The sequence below is a fragment of the Polyodon spathula genome, unplaced genomic scaffold, assembly GCF_017654505.1.
Source record: "Polyodon spathula isolate WHYD16114869_AA unplaced genomic scaffold, ASM1765450v1 scaffolds_573, whole genome shotgun sequence".
In the NCBI taxonomy this organism is placed as follows: domain Eukaryota; kingdom Metazoa; phylum Chordata; class Actinopteri; order Acipenseriformes; family Polyodontidae; genus Polyodon; species Polyodon spathula.
The window spans coordinates 31,964-48,648 of NW_024472062.1; the positions used below are offsets into that span (position 1 = coordinate 31,964).

Sequence of the window (16,685 nt, forward strand, 5' to 3'; positions counted from 1 at the left end):
TCCCTTCATGCTGGACTCCTCTGCCCTGCCTCAACGACCCCCTCCTTCCCCCCTCTTGCTGGGGGGAGGAGGGGGGAGAACGACCTCCTCCCCCTCCCCCAGGAGACCACCTCCTCCCCCTTCTGCTGGCCCCCCAGCTCCCCCTCTCTCCTCTGGCAATATCGGGGTCCCCCATGCCCCCCAGCCAAGCACCCCCAAAGCCCAGGCCCCGGTCGGTGATGCTCACAGTGACCTGCTGCAAGCTATCCGGCAAGGTGAGTCTCCCAAGATCACAGCCCTTTCATACCCAGCAGGGGCTGTTCCAGTGATCTGAACAGCCTTGAACTCTCTCGCCTTCCAGAGGTCTGCCCTCCAGCGGAATCCTTATTTTAATTATACATATTCATACAACAATGTTGAGAAATCGAGCATTGAACAAATCCAACGACAATGACCGGGCGAATCGCCCTGTTCCAGATTAGTGCGGCGCTTGATCTGAGGATAGTAATTCTTTGCTATGAGATATTATATTTAGGTTTAACCGTTTTGCAGTCCATTTATTCAGCGTTTGTCAGGCACATCGGGTCCAATTTATTTTCACACGCGCTGTTTAAAATATTTTTTCGGAGTAAAACGTTTAAAAGGCACTCGGTGGCAAAAGGACATCAGTACTGTATCTACAGCCAAGCCCCACCCCTTGTTCACTGTATTTTTCACATACCTCTTTACAGACATGCCTACTTGTTATATAAACACAGTACCCCATGATCGTTCAGAGTGCTTTGGCTATTTCACTCAACAGGGTAGCTGCAAACAACCCATTATTCTGTCCTCATTTTGTGGAATAACTACAGTACTCTCTGTACATTCATGGTGTGTCCTCTTTCTGTATAGATGTAAGATGGGGGGGAATGCCATTGAAATGCCTCTCTGCTGGGACTGTGTTGTGATCACTCTCCTCCTCTCTCAGGGTTTAACCTGCGCAAGGTGGAGGAGCAGCGTGAGCAAGAGAAGCGTGACCACGTGGGCAACGACGTGGCTGCCATCCTGTCCCGCCGCATCGCTGTCGAGTGCAGCGACTCCGAGGATGACTCCTCCGAGTTCGGGGATGAAGACTGGTCTGACTAGCTCCCACCTCACTCAGCAGACCCCCCGCCAGCTCGCATTGATTATCTGTCTGTCTGTTTTTTACCGTCTGTAATAACAGGACAAATCTGAGTCCTTGGATCATGCCAGAACCCTTACCTACTTGAGAAACCCTTAATCACACAGTGTGATTGTTATCACTGTGTCAATGCAGTGGAGGCTGCACAGTAATACTATCCTAGACCTTAATACATCCAGCAATCCTGTAATGATTTATAATGGAGTCTGTTGCAGCCCTCTAACCCTAGATTTGTTGGGATGCCTGTTATTTCTTGCAAGAGAAAAAGAGATAGTTGATCAAAGAGCCCTGTAAGAGAGAAAGAGATCTGTGTTTTTACCAAAGTCAGCACCAAAGTGAATATACTTCACTGCAGCCAAGCAGGATTAGTGAGGCTCTGTCATCTGGAATCTCCCATCGCAGAAAGCAATTCGTAAACAGATTAATAATTGATCTGTGAGTCTGAGGCCTCCCTGGAATGGCATCTCCGGTACACGGAGCCTGTTTCCCTCCCTGCTGTAATCTGCATGCAAAAACCATCCGCTTCTCCTGCGCCACTTTCCTGTCCTCTAAATATTCAGTAGGTGGACCATTCGTGTGGTCTGCCAGTGCGTAACACAGCAGAGTCATCCTTCAGTACTAATCCTGCCAGTATAAACTGTACAGAGTGCCAAACACACCAAACTACAGAACCACAAGGTCAGGGGTGTCTGCCAAAGTGTTAATACCTGAGACTAGAAGAAAAAAGGGTCTGCTCAGTAAAGGATCATCTGTGGTTCCTTAGGAAGAACGTGCAGACATGTTTACTAAGGTGATCCCAGTGTTGGCTGCAGTCCAGCATGGTGTTGCCCAGACTGCAGCAATCAGTGGTTTGGCTGAAGGGTGGGCTTTGTGGAATGAGCCCCAATCCAAAGCTTCCTTATATACATCATGCTTATCCTGTCGCTTTCTAATTATAATTGAGATTTTTCTTTGTGACATGTCAGGTGTTTTATACATAATGTCTTATTACTGCTGTCCTACTGCAGAAGGATGGTTCTATACAATGTAATAGGAACAGTCTTTTTTAAAAGGGATTGGGTTTATTTATGCGATTGTGCAGGTAGCACTTGTGTTTAGTGAAATTGTGCCTTAATTCTGGAGCGAGCTGTTCAGTGCCTTGGGAAGTAGGGTGTGCCTGAGACGAGAGCAGAGAGGCGGAAGGAGGTCCAAATTCTGGGTCCATTTCCACCCACTTCACGTTCATGGCGTAATAAGAGCGAAATATATTTGCAGATTGAACTAACGTGATTGGTGGAGTATAGAGCGAATCAGAATTGGCATTAACTTGGTGTTTAAATTAGACCTCAACCCTGGTGAAATATACTGCCCCCCGCTGGCAGACAGAGGTAGGGCTGGTGCTGTTCAGGCTTGCCTTCAGACACCAGAACAGTCCAGTTCCACAAAGACAAGAAGCGTAACAAATCTGATTATTAGCTGCGATCTTTGAAACTGTTACAGTTTGAGTCGGAACCAAATCATTTAAAAAATATTTTTGCATTTTTCATGATGTGTAAAGGCTTCAATTCCCAGATTTGCCATTCCCATAAGTCAGTGGTTCCCAACTTCTTCCAAAGTGGTGAACTCCTTATGTTTTTTTTTTTTATTTGGGGATTTTTGCCTGCATGGGAGCAACATGCAAACCTGTAATTGTACTAGAACCTGTACTAGAACTGGTACTATAGAGATCACGAGTACTTTGTTCTTAACAAAACTCTAAGACTGCAACAGACTGAGAGATGCACTTCTAGACACAAAGCTTGCTCTTTCCTTATTCCCTGATTTCACTGGAATCCTGTTAATGCATATCCTGCCGTGATGCAGAGGAGGTGCAGGGAAAGGAGCTGACAGCAGCTGTGCAAGCAAACGCTGTCAAGTAATCCACAAAGCCATTCAAACTTCATTTTTATTCCTCTGCATACTGCAGTTATTGTAACCAGCCATTACAACATTGCATCTATTAGCAGAGCTAACTCAATGGTTAGAGAATTAAAAGCACAACAATAATATCCACGCAAGGCCGTTCTCGTGTATAAAACTTTAACGGGAAGTTCGTCCAGCCCCAAGCCTGCTGCAAAATGCCCTCTGCAACTCGAACTCCAGCCCTCCCACTTTCCCACTTCGCAGTGTGACCAAATCCAATGTTTTGCCAAAAATGATGTTCTTTGTAACCAAGAAATCTCTGTACAATTCTTTTGTACTGTAGCTTTGTGTGTGTCCCTGTTCAAAGGGTGTTATGGTGAGCTTGCTGGGGAGCCGCTGTATCTCTAATATGCAGTTGCTCTCTTTGGGCGCCTCTGTCCAGTACTTCTGTCTGTTTCTAACTGGAAACAGAACGGTTTGTTATGGAAAGGGGTTCAGCAATCCTTCTAAATGAACCAGTTCCTCCAGCACAGCCTATAGAAACCATAACACCCTTTCTTTTTCTTGTCAATTAATACTGTATTAAAGTGCCTTTTTAAATTGAAATGATTTACTTCACTGATCTATGCAGTAATACACATGTATTGCTGTTTAACTGTTAACAATATGCTTGTAAGATAACGTAGCTGTCAAATAACTTTTGTAGCTGAATCAATTCATTATACTGGAAACTATTGTTTTATATATAATTAACTACACTTTTCAGGGGTAAGATCTACCATGAGTTTAGTATTACTGTTTTGCTATTAATGGTCAAACTAATTGTCTCTTGCAGTAAAACGTGATGATTAGAAGTGATGGTGGGGTGGTGGTATTGTAAATCTCTATCTGCAACGCTGTGCTGGGTAAACTTCCATATTGTCAATGGTTTGCTAACAGTCTATGCCAGGGCTTTGTAAACTTGTCATTTTGTAAACTTGTCGTACATTTTGCAATCCTTTGGGCACACTCAGAAATGAGTCAAAAAAGCAAAGTTGAGTTACTTTGCACCCTCATCCTGAAACCATTTCCAGAAGCTACTTATAGTGACCTGGTTAAGCACATCACAGAGCTAGTTCGCTGTTCATGTTCTACAGAATGTTTTCCTGTGCGGTGTGTGTGATAACTTCAAGCAGCATCTATTTGCCTGCTGTGCTTCAGGTTTATAGAGGGAGAGATCAAACAGGAGCTTGGGATGGTGGCTTAAACTGGGAGCTGGCAGGAGGGAGGTGGCTTCGCCCAATGGACTTGGACAAATAGCAGCATCAGATCAGAGCCACAATTGGGAGGGACACACAAACACACATCCAGCCATCTGAAATTTCTTATAATATATAGCAGACCCTGATATTGAGGTGTTACAGCCATCTCCAATGCCTTTGTATCGGAAGGAAATGATGTCAGGTTTAAGAAACAGAATCTATTAAATAATAATTTAGGTTAATATATTACAACACAAAAATACGTTTTGTTGGTTTTGCGCTAGTAATGCACTTATTGCTCAAAACCACGTCGAGATATTTATTGTGTGGTGGAAACATTGCCCCTAGCTGTTTGTTGAAACATAATTCCTGATATGAATGTTTACGTGAATTGTAATGGGGAATGCCAAGGACAACACTGCACTGAATATTGAACCAGTCTCGCCAGTCACCACTCAGGACAACCACTGTGTGTAGAGAACAGAAGCTCCATCCGGTCATTCAGCACTGGGAGTAAGTGGGTCGTAGTTGAGGTACCACAGCACTTGTGGGATAGACGGCTTAATAAATCTAGCATATTTTTAAATATGAGATGATTATCTATTAAGGATTTACGTGGGGAGTCCGTTAAAGCACCCAGCGGTGCTGCAAAAGAATAATCCAAACAGGCGGAAACAAAAGAGAAAATAAATATTGTGAACAAAACGACAAACGAAAATGCTGGTCTATGCATCGTCTCTGCCTCTGCTAACCGGTGCGCCTCGAGTGTCACGGACGCTCTCCTCTGTTCTCACTAAACTAAACTATGCTTTCGCCCAGTGTGGGTAAGTCTCCAGACTATAGCGGTTGCCTTATTCTCCTGCCTTTAGTGTCTGTGTCTCCTTCTGGCTGTTTAGTCCAATTCCCCGGCCAGAGTTTCCACAAGATTATATCCGGAAAGGGGTAAGCCCAAAACCCGCCTCTCAACCAATCAAAGAGTCAAAGAGGTTTGCGCGAACCAATTTTGCCCCATTTTCACAATACCTTTACCAGAAAGGGATGGCTGCGCGCATATATATATAAAAGTAATGATTAGGTGCACTAATGCATGGGTTTTTAGTAATGATTAGGCGCACTAATGCATGGGTTTTTAGTAATGATTAGGCGCACTAATGCATGGGTTTTTAGTAATGATTAGGCGCACTAATGCATGGGTTTTTAGTAATGATTAGGCGCACTAATGCATGGGTTTTTAGTAATGATTAGGTACAGTAATGCATGGGTTTTTAGTAATGATTAGGTACAGTAATGCATGGGTTTTTAGTAATGATTAGGTACAGTAATGTATGGGTTTTTAGTAATGATTAGGTGCACTAATGCATGGGTTTTAAGTAAATATTGAACATGTTAACTAAAAGTAATTGTACTAGAGGCGTGCGTCTTACCAGCTAAGCATCCATCGCAGGCAATGGATGGATTAGGAGTGGGTGAGAGGAGGCTGGTGACCTGAACCTAGTATCAGGGTGCTAGTCCCCTGCAGAATCAGCGCTGTGTTTTGTGAAGGTGTGCAATAGGGGCGTGTGAGTCCGGGTTCGGGTTCGGGTGCTGCCAGGGTGCTTGCAGGCACAGTGTCCACGCGCAGATGGGATAGTGCATCGATTTCCACAAAGGCTGTGAAAATATGAACAACTGTGCAGCTTCACATTAAACTTGGCGTTAAAAAGTCTTGGTGTGAGAGTTTAGCATTCCGAAACAAACAAACAAACAAACAAACAAACGCGTGAGAATGATGGCAGCAAACGATTGGCCCGTCAATTAAGCGCTCGCTGTCTCCACACAGCTTATAAACACCCCGAGGGCAGTGAGCGAGTATACAGCCTGACTCTCCGGGACTGTAGCGACAAGTGGCTGCGGAACAAACAAACAAACAAACAAACAAACAAACAAACAAACAAACAAACAGTGATGTGTTGGAGCGGGCAGATGACTCTGCCGCCTTGCTTACTTCTGGCGTGCTTGCTGCTTGGATTCGGCCAGGCTGCCTTCTCCTGGACCGGGGAGAACCCGCCGCTGCAACCAGAGAATGCGGCTCCCGACCTCGGTGAGCGCGTTAGAAAAGACTTTTGTTTTAGTGTTTCTATCTATCTCTATCTATCTATCCATCCTCAGTAACTGTCTGTTATTCCAGTCTTGGTGTAATAAGGGACATTGTAAAACGATTAATGAACGTCACTTAATATCCCAAAGAATGTAGCTACCAAGTCCAAATTTGGGACGATATTAGTCAAGAGTACAACATATGATATAAATTGTGCCTGTATATGAAGAGCAAATACATAAAACCTAAAAATGCGCTTAGCGTGGCTTAATATATCCAAATCTATTGGCATTAATTCCAAGCGTGACAATGTAATCCTTTCAGCAGCGCTCCCTTGCCTTTAATAAAGGTTTACGCTGTCGAATGTATGCTTACCCATTGACAAGGTGATTTACCCCCTGTTTCCACTAAATATATGGATAGTTCCCTCTGGACAAATAACATTGTCAAGTTTGTAGCAGTAGATTTAGATACATTGGGCCACGTTAAGCGCGTTTTTATAATGGGGTGTGGGGGGGACGAGGCCGAGGCTTAACGTGGGTTTGATATATTTCCTATTCATACAGACACAATGTATGTCGCATTGTACTCATTATGCACTAATATCGTGCCAAATCTGGACTTTGTAGCTGCATGCTTTAGAACATTAAGCGACGTTAAACGTTTTAGCATGTCCCTGTAATAGAGAGGGGACGCGAGTTAATCTTTAACTTTTTTTTAGTAACTATGTGTGTATATAAAAAATAACTTGATAAATGTCGTGATCGGGAAGGGTTTAACTAAACATTCTACCAATGAAGGCTTTTTAACCTGCATGTTTGTTTTAAATGTGCTCTGTTACACCTACATTGCACAGTGCCTCAGTTAGAAACAGGTAGACATGGTGCGTCCTTCTGCGGTGATTCTCTACTGACCAACTCTGCTTCCCCTCCTTCCTCCCGCTAGACTCCTTCTTCGCTAACGGCCCAAGCGAGGACGATGACGGCGGCGAGACTGCCTCCGTCGGTCCGGCCCTTAAACCGGAGCAACCCCGATTAACCTGCTACGAGGATAGGATGACCCTCAAATTACCGGGCAACGGCGTGAATGCGCTCAGTGTGAGAGGTGAGGGCGGGGAGGGGGCACTCTGCGACTGTTTTATATACAAGGGCACTAAACTAAATACTGGTGCGAGTCTTAATTCAAATGCACTATAGTTAACTGGCCGTATAGGAGAAGTAATTATTCTAAATAAAGCAAGATATTAACTTGGGTATTTGACATCTGTTTAGCTAATGTTTGTACCGTCCTGAAGCGAGACTTGTAACCTGGCAAGTCTTGAAACACATTAAGATTACAACATTCCATCTTGTAGTGTTAGAATCTGGACTCTTTTAATATTGTCCCATCTCCGTCCTGCTACTATATAGAAGTCAAATGTTTACTGTTTAAGTTGGGGCGTGTGGTCCCGGTAGAGCGGCACATCAGAATGTGGTAGGCATACCCGTCAGACACCAGAAAATGTACGCTGTGATTGAGTACTGACATCACTAACTACTAGTTAACTCGCAATCGTACAGGTTTACAATGTTACAGTTCCACTTCTACATCACCAGTTAGTAACACTTGCTGAATTGTGGAAAATTACTTCAAAAGCAAAACTCTACAGATTGAGCTAAAATCATTCAGTGTAAATGCGTACTACAAAATAACCAGACTGCTCTCATCGTGAAGGATGACGTCATACACGTGTCTATTTATTTCTTTAGTGAAGAATCGCCTTGTCCCAGTCACGAGCCTGGTTGGGTTTTGCAAGTACAGCGTGACGTTTAGTGGGGACTACAGCTTGTTTACAGCCTCCTTCAAGGGCTGCAGCGTGAAGATCCGGGTAAGTTGCTTTAACTCCTTGTCTGTGGGTTTGGAGAATTCAGAGACTCTGAATCCATCACGAAGTACTCCGTGCAGAAATTAAACTCCTAATTAGCTGGGATGTTTGGATAGCAGGTAGACTACCTCAAATATCCATGCATTGTAGTTGGACTGGTTTTGTACTTGTCACATCGGTTATTAATCGTGGAAACTGAGGGACCACTGAGTAAACATGATGTGTTTTTTACATCTGGCAAGGATCCTAGCAGCGCCATTCTGGACTAGCTGCAGTTGGTTAGTGGTGCATGCAGGGAGACTACCATATACAGTTGCAGTAGTCAAGAGGAGACAAATGCATGACTATCTCTGCAGCTAGGAGGGAAGGTAGGGGTGGACTTTGTAGATCTTTCAAAGATGGTAGAAGGAAGATTTGCCCATGGAGATGTGGGCATCCCAAGGAGATGTTGCTGTCAAGAAGTACACCAAGGCTTTGTGCTGTGGGGGAAGGCAGCAGACAGTTTCTGAGGTTCAGGGCAGCTGTATTTAGATTCTACTCGGAGGAGTTCAGGTTTGCTAGTGCTTGGATGAATTGGCAGGCATCCAGGCCTTCAATGCAAGCTGAGAGTTGGACCATGGCTAGATTTAATTCTATCTAGCTGCAAAAGTAAAGTCTGAATGCACAGCTTGTGTTTCAGTCTCAAAGGACTGAGGCCATCTAGGTTAATACCTCCCCATTACAGTCTTAGATGGTTGCTTTGATAGCAGTTTTGGGACGCCCTGGTGTTACTGTTTATTTCTTGTTTAGGAAATAGATGGGATCCTCTCCTTTGTGCTCACTGTGTTCTCAAGGACGGGGGGTGCAGGGCTGGTGATGAGGTGTCCAGAGAACACCCCCAAAGTTCTTCCCAATGCAGCCTGTGGGGTCACCACTGTAACCTTTGAACTGCCAGAGGGACCCCTAGAGGAGGTCACAATCACAAGTGAGCATGATATTTGTCTGGCTAGAACTACAGCTCCCATCATGTCTATGCACCTGCAGCAGTGGTGAGATGCTGGGAGCTGTAGGCTTAGACTCGTGAGCTATGCTGTAGTCTTTATATTCTGATACAAACTATATATGCAGATTGCAATATCTAGCAGTCTCTCTATTGACTTCTCGTTTGAATGAAGTGACTTGCAAATTTAAAATACTACATGGAGCTTGGTGTTGCTGCTTGTATGTTCTGTTTCTCAGACCTGTCTGGTTTGGAGATGCTGATCAACGATGCCCCAGATGAATGTGCTTTCTACCTGATGAAGGGAGATGGGATGAATGTGCTCACAATCCCTTACTATGCCAAGGATGAAGGCTGCCCTCTCCTAACACAGGTACTGGGGTCAAAGTGTCAGCTGACTGTACTTTTAATAATCAACTAAGGACCAGCGGCTGTTGGCATTAAACACATTCTTCCCTTGACTGAACATTGGAGTCAATATCAAAGCTGTTTTCTGCAACACCCTTAACTCCAAGGGAGGGAATTCACTTCAGTGTTTTATATAAACAGCCAGTGAACAGCACTTGGCCCTGCAGCCCCTATGGCTGGGGCCATTCATACAAGAAGGCAATTGCACAGTGTTTTGATCTGAAGTGGTTTTTCCAGAATTGCCCTTAACCCATTATATTGTACTTTGAATATCTGAACACAAGCTGTATTTGTAATTGTTACATGTTGGTGTTTGTGGTTAACAATTTAAGTATCCATGTTAAATAACCAGTATGTGTAAAATGCTCCACTTTCAAAGTGAAACCCGAAAAGGGGTAAGACTGTAGCTTGTGCATACACACGCGGTTGGTGGCCTTGTTAAGGTCTGCAGGGGGGCCATGTCAGCTGGCACGAGCACTATTCTAACCTGAATATTTCTCCCAGAACAATACCCTGGTGTTCCCTGTGACGTACAAGGATGTGGAGGGACGACCAGGCTCCATAGAGCAGAGGTGTCTCCCATTCGAACCCCCAGCTATCTGTGGCCCCACCAGCATGAGTACAGATCTGCCAGAGGGGCCACTAGACCAGGTCTTCATCCTGGGTGAGTTTGAGTGGCAGGGGCTGGTTTTCAAAGGCTCTTACTGTTCATCATGAATGGCAAGATGACTGCTATTGTGTAGCAGTGCACCCTTTCCAGGCTTAACTAAGAGCTTGATTCGCCACTGTGTATAGGGAACAAGCCTGTGTGTCAAACGCCTAGTGAAACCAGGAATGGATAAAACTGCTATGCAATGTGTCACTTCCATCCCTGATGTCAAAGCTTGGTTTAGAGATGGTTAGCCTGCCTCTTTAGGGGGGGGGGGGCAGTGATGTTACAGGGTGTGCATTAAGTCCTATTGGACAGTAGTTTCTATGTGCTTGATTAGCCAGTGTATAGGTAACCAGCTGAGGGGTGTCTTATTCAACTACTAGTGAGACCAGTAATGGATCCCTAGCTATACTTCCTTAAACAGCAGATCTATTGGCAAGTTGCATCCCCTCCCCATGGAGCGAGTGCTGTAGCTATACCCACCTCCTTGTCTTTGTAGATGGGAAGAACAGTCTGGTTGCTGTGAAGGCTAATGGCAGCTGTGGCTATCGGCTGGTCCAGGGGATTGGGAAGAATTACTTCATGGCTCCGTACAATGCTTGTGATGTGTTGAAACAGGTGAGGCTGTCTGTGTGAGCAAGCAGGGACCTGGTCAATTACAATTGGAACTGTCATTCGTAATCCTTTACAATGTAGGTGATTGTAGTCTAACTTGGCACACGTGTAATTCCTGTATTTGATCTCTTACTCAATAACAGCACAGCAATGTGTGAAAGCATTTGAGAAGCATTACAAATCTTGTACAAAAAAAAGCAGGGTAAAATGAACCCTTCAGTGTCCCAGTGAAAGCTGCCGAAGTGTGGTAATGGCTTCTTATACCATGCTTTCACTGAGCCTAGTTCTTGGCAATGGTAAATGAAACATGCATTTGTGGAGACTTCTCATTGTGTGTGTATATAACCCTTATTTCTTTCTAGAACATTGACAGCCATGTCTACTACTCGCTGTTGGTTTCGTTCTCTGGTATAAACAAGGTGACTCGCTTGAGGCATATGAAGTGCCGTGTCCTGGCTAAGCGCGAGATCCTCCCTCCTCCCTCTCTCCCTCCCCACCCTGCTGCCGTCTCGGTCTCCTGCAGCGAGGGGTGCATGACTGTGCTGCTGCCTGCCGGTCCCCTCGATCTGGTCAAAGTCAAGGGTGAGTGAGGCTGGATTTGACTGTCAAAGGCATGATTTTAGCGGAGCATTGCCAAACAGACTCATTAAAGCTGCTGGGTTTTGTCTTGGTTTTATTGTAATGCTGATTTAAACAAGCTACTGACTCTCTGGGGCTGCATGGAGGCAGAGCGTGGCTTTGGTAATGATATGATTTTAAATTCAGAGCCATGGTGGTGATGTCCCTAACCCAGGCTATATGTATTTCTGTTTTGTAGATGACTCCAATAATCTGGTTGAGGTGCAGTCTGCACCAAGTGCCTGCGGCTACACTCTAGAGGAGAAGGATGAAAAGACAGTCTTTACAGTGTCTTACACAGCCTGCCATGTCAAGACCTTGGTAAGAGCCTGACCTCTGCCCCCAGTCCTGGGGTTCAGAGCAGATTTACCAGGAGTCTGCTTGACCTTGTCTTCAGTAATATATCTGAACAAGGGGGAGTTCTGTAAGCCAGGACTGGGTGCAGTCTGTCAGTCTGTTTGTTACTGGATGTGTATTGTGCCAATGTCTCCATCTTTGTTTTCTAGAATAACTTTTATGTCCTGACTGTGCTCTTCACACTCTACTCGGGAGTGATGAGGGAGGTGACGGTATCTTCCTGCCCTGTACCCCCAAATCTCATCCCCAGAGAAGGTGGGTTAATTAACTCCCTCCTATTGCAAAGCAATTTCACCTGTTCCAGCTTGTACACTGAGCTTTATCCCCAGTATATAGCTAACAAGCTTGGGTGTGTGCCATGACAATCTACTGTGCTAGCAGGGTCCAAAACCACCCCAAATAACACGTCACCGTGAATCACTTTATATTGGCTTTTTTTTTTTTTTTTTTTTTTTTTTGGGGGGGGGGGGGGGGGATATTTTAACTTTGATACAATTGACTGCAACCTATAAACCATTCTGAATACAGAAAGAAACCAAGCTTTTAGTAAGCTGAATAGATGCATTGGGTCGCTTTCTCTTGATTTGGAGCGTTTATGTCTAAAGTAACTACACACGGTCTGTTCTGTATTCCTCCTTCAGTGGCCGAGCACATCTGTCTATTAATAGTTAACTATTGTCAGTCTAGTCCATATTGCACAATTCAGTTTCTTGCACTGCTTGTCCTTAAAACTAATTATCAAGACTGGTACATGTTTGCCAACATGATGTTGGAATTGAGTTTGGTGTGTGTGGCAACAAATTGCACATGCAGGCTTATCCAGTTGCTTTGAAATACTACCCATATTGTCAAATCTTTCTGATGTCACAAAGCTCTGGGTATTTCCTTCATTGTGGCGACTGCTTCACCCTGCTGGACTGCATGCATTGAATGATAAATAGGATTCAATCCTATTTCATGTTGCCTGTGGTGTGAGATACCTATCAAGTATAGGTTTTGCTTGTTGCATTGTCTGGTGTGTAGATGCCTTTAATCTTCCAAGCAGCAATCCATACAAACCCAAGCCTCTGTCTTCACTCATTTCACTCTGAATGATAAATCCACTTGCCTGTCTTTTCCTGCAGGCTGTATGATCCCAGCTGAGCAGCAGCTTCCCTGTGGCCCCTCTAAGATCTCTCCAGCACAGTGCCGGGCTAGAGGCTGCTGCATGAACTCCAGAACCTCCCGCTGCTTCTATCCTCTAGAGAGTAAGCATCCCCATTCCTCCTCCAATACACTGTTTCCTCTTGCATTCATTGGTGTCATGCACATCTCTCCTTTCCCATTGGTGCAATAGGCCTGGGCTCCAATCTGGGCTGCTAGTGGGTTCATGGTCATTGTCTTGGTTATTAAAACCCTGTGTTGGATTCTCTCCTCAGTGTGCACAGCAGACAAGCACTTTGTATTTGCTGTTTACCGCAAGTCTTTCAATACTGAGATCAACACTGCCAGTCTGGCGATCGCTGGGGACCAGTCCTGCCTCCCAGTTCTCTGCACTCCAGACTATGCTATCTTCAAATTCCCAGTCACTGGCTGTGGGACCCGCACTTTTGTGAGTTCCCTTTCTGAGGTTTGAATGGAGAATTTCAGAAGTAACCCTCTGTGCATGGCGCATCTATTTTTAGGCACACATTTAATTGACTAAAGTAAAGAGTGTGATTTTTTTTTTTAAAGATGGTTAGCTGTCCTTTTGGAGGACCAATGATGTGATGACCTGGATTATAACCCTCTGTGCAGGTTGTAGGGGAGACTACAGTCTACCTGGCTGAGGTGCAGAGCTTGATCCAACAAAGACATTGGAGCTATGGGATCATAACCAGCGACAGCCCCTCCAGGCAAGTATATAGACAGAGCCCTGCCCCTATTGCAGGTATACAGTGTTTATAGATGGAGCATCTAGTAATGTCGATCACACACAATCCTTATACTGTGCTCAACTCTTCCCCCCCAGTCTCATTGTGGAATGTCGTTATTCTAAGAAGAACTTGGCCAGCACTGGGTTCCTGGTAAAGACCCCCACAGCCTTCCACCCCGCCCCTCACCTGGGGTTGTTCGAGGTGCAGTTACAGATTGCTAAAGGTGAGACCATGGCTCCTGGAGGGGTATCTGTCCATCTCCCCTATGGTTTATAAACCAAACATTGAGTTATCAAACACTCAATACTTTAGTCTTCCTTCAGTGCATGTGATAAATCTGTCCTGAGATGCAGCTGCTTCAACCTCATGTTTCATTTAACATTATGCTGGTTCCTCTCTTCTCCTCAGATGGGACCTTCTCCCAGTTCTACCCCTCCTCCAGCCTGCCCCTGAGTCTCCTCCTGGGAAGCAGAGTTTACCTTGAGCTGAGTCTGATCAACCCCACTGACCCCAGCCTGGTTCTGCTGGTGCACTACTGCATTGCATACCCTCACTCCTCCAGCGCTGTGTGGGTGCTGCTGTACCAGGGGTGAGTCTGACCATCGCACATGCCTGCCTCATGTACAGTGCTTTATAAATATGTTGTATTCTGAATTACTGTGTTTGCCATAAGCCCTTTTTAAACTCTACTGCTTCTGATTGGATACCTTTTGTCCCTCAGTTGTCTGAATGTCCTGGATTATGGCAGCTCTGCTACACTGCATGTCCACGACCAGCCCCCCAACTCCAAACTCAGACGACGCTTCAGTCTCCGAACATTCCAGTTCCTGAGCAGTGGGCTAGCCCTGGATGAGGAGGTGTGTGGGGTATTTAATGGGGTGCTGCAGACTGACCTGCCTCTGCATGGTTCTGTATTGCATCTGAAACCATGCTCTGCTGCCGGTGTCTTCAGTGGAGTTGACAAGTGTTTTAGATCCTGTATTCTATTCATGAAATAGATTGAGAGCCTCCCTCGGCAGTTGGGTCCGTTCCTGGCTTTGCTTTGGGTTAATAGCACACCTGAGCTTGTTGCTTAAATTCAGTGCCGTATGCTTTGACCAAGTGTCTCCTCCCCCTGTATCTCAGATCTTCTTCATGTGCTCCACTGAAGTCTGTTCTCCAGACCACCGTGTCTGCAATGAGGGTTGCTTTGATGGGAGAGGTGAGTTGCACAATCCTTTTTCTAGAAAAGGACCGGCATTGGCTCAGGGTTCTGTTTTATTTGGCTGTTCCCAGATGTTTGTGAGAACTAAGGGGAACACTGTCTCCTAATTGTATTTGCTTGGTAGTTGTGCAAGTACATGTGCATTTACTATTATCTATAGCTGTAATACTTAAGCTTTTCATTGTGGTGACTTGCAGTCTAATGCTTCACTATTGAACACCAGTTATATTGGCTTATACTTCACTCTGGTACACCTGTGTTCTGAACCCAGCACTGTGTGCCTCTTGTCACTCCTCCCCAGCTTCAGACACTCCCATCCCAGTAGATCCCAGTATGAGAATGCGCTGCGCTGGGAATCCCTGCCCAGGGAGGGTGATACTGAGCAGGAGAGCCGTGAGAGGGGCTGGACACAGCGGGAGCCCAGTGAAGGCACTCCGACCCCAGCCTTAACACTACAGTAATCATGTCAAATAAAGACAACAAACCTATCTCTGCTGTGTCTTCATTGTAACTCTCTCCACCCCAGAGTTAACCCTGCAAAGCAGTTTGGTAATGCCAAACTGGGGGGCAAGTAGAATTAAGCCTTCAATTTTTATAGTTCATAAGGTGAACTAAGAATAGTGACAAATGCTTATTGATTAAGATTTACACATTTGTATTGGGGTGTCCCTTTTTAAAGTTTTGCTGGCATACACTAGTTTGAAGATGCTGCCTTCAATACGAGTGTATGGCAGGTAAGAGAAGCAGCTCCTAATCACTTGGTCACTTACTGGCTTTGCAGAAGAGCCAGTGCCATTGCGTGACCTGCTGCTTTGGAATCAAACGAAGTCTCTTGAAAATGCTTGCTCTTAATGTTCACGAGTTGTATTCCAACTAATCAGAGTTGCAAAAAAATAGTATAATTTACTATGAAGATTAGCATTCTAAACGGTGAAGCAGGTTGCTGTCTGGTGTGGGTTTGTTCTACATTAATCTATTCACAGACCTTTGAGCCATTTTAATGCATGGCACCTCGTGGATGGGGCTGGATTCTGAAAGGGGTGATGGACAAGGTCCAGATGCAGGGGAGGGAAAGGTGTCAGATGGGAGCTTACATGTTGCTGTATGAGAAGGAAGAAATTGTGGAGAAGCAGGGAGAGGTGGTGCATTTATAAAAGGAATAAAGCTTTATAAAATCCAAACTGCTCTTATAGAATTGGGGGGGAGAGAGCAGACTACATGAGAGCCTCTGACCTAGAGGACATTCAGAAGCTGCTTGCCAGACATTCTCAGCTTTCACATCTATTACTGCTGGATCCCCTACTCTTCCAATCCATTGCCTCTGCTCTTCCCTTTGCTCTCCTTAATTACACCTCTATCCTTCCCTTTCCCCTGCCTTCAAAACAGCTTGTCACCCAATTCTGAAGAAACCGTCTCAGCCTTCCACCCAGAACTATCACCCTGCCTCTATTCCAGTGAGCTGGCATCCTTCCTCACACAGCATGCTCTGACCCTCTTCAATCTGGGTTCAGTCCTATTCCATGGAAACTGCCCTCCTCTAACGGCTTCTGACATTGTAAATCATGCTATTCTCTCTCAGCTGGGGCCCTCTGGCACTGCTCTTGCTTGGTTTTCCTCCCATCTCCCTGCTCTGTCCAGTTTTCCTGTCACTCTCTCTGCTTAAAACCTAGGTTCTACTCTTGACCCCTCTCATCTCCTCTTCCTGGACATGCCCTTGCTCAGTTTTTCAAAACAGCATCTACAAAATCTG

At 45.2% G+C, this 16,685-nt stretch overlaps 2 protein-coding genes across 2 annotated transcripts; both read left to right on the forward strand.

Annotated features, from left to right (window-relative positions):
• The first annotated feature begins 7 nt into the window (after positions 1 to 7).
• On the forward strand, positions 8 to 3,631 carry LOC121308198 (wiskott-Aldrich syndrome protein family member 2-like). The gene is made up of 3 exons (XM_041240467.1): positions 8 to 47; positions 90 to 254; positions 950 to 3,631. The coding sequence occupies exons 1-3, from the start codon at positions 8 to 10 to the stop codon at positions 1,105 to 1,107; spliced, it is 363 nt and encodes a 120-aa protein (XP_041096401.1). The 3' UTR covers positions 1,108 to 3,631.
• A 1,815-nt stretch (positions 3,632 to 5,446) lies between these two features.
• LOC121308199 lies at positions 5,447 to 14,692 on the forward strand. The gene is made up of 17 exons (XM_041240468.1): positions 5,447 to 6,346; positions 7,289 to 7,447; positions 8,092 to 8,210; positions 8,997 to 9,171; positions 9,426 to 9,559; positions 10,099 to 10,258; positions 10,746 to 10,864; positions 11,224 to 11,443; positions 11,679 to 11,800; positions 11,986 to 12,091; positions 12,961 to 13,083; positions 13,255 to 13,427; positions 13,613 to 13,710; positions 13,827 to 13,954; positions 14,140 to 14,320; positions 14,453 to 14,588; positions 14,684 to 14,692. The coding sequence occupies exons 1-17, from the start codon at positions 6,211 to 6,213 to the stop codon at positions 14,690 to 14,692; spliced, it is 2,298 nt and encodes a 765-aa protein (XP_041096402.1). The 5' UTR covers positions 5,447 to 6,210.
• Positions 14,693 to 16,685: the final 1,993 nt, after the last annotated feature.

Bases quoted from the DNA above. Each gene is read 5' to 3' on its own strand.
- LOC121308198 (XM_041240467.1), top strand. From the start codon at position 8: ATGCTGGACTCCTCTGCCCTGCCTCAACGACCCCCTCCTT. The intron at 48-89 runs CCCCCCTCTTGC...GAACGACCTCCT, and splicing joins GCCTCAACGACCCCCTCCTT to CCCCCTCCCCCAGGAGACCA. The intron at 255-949 runs GTGAGTCTCCCA...CTCCTCTCTCAG, and splicing joins GCTGCAAGCTATCCGGCAAG to GGTTTAACCTGCGCAAGGTG.
- LOC121308199 (XM_041240468.1), top strand. From the start codon at position 6,211: ATGTGTTGGAGCGGGCAGATGACTCTGCCGCCTTGCTTACTTCTGGCG. The intron at 9,560-10,098 runs GTACTGGGGTCA...TATTTCTCCCAG, and splicing joins GCTGCCCTCTCCTAACACAG to AACAATACCCTGGTGTTCCC. The intron at 14,321-14,452 runs GTGAGTCTGACC...TTTGTCCCTCAG, and splicing joins TGGGTGCTGCTGTACCAGGG to TTGTCTGAATGTCCTGGATT.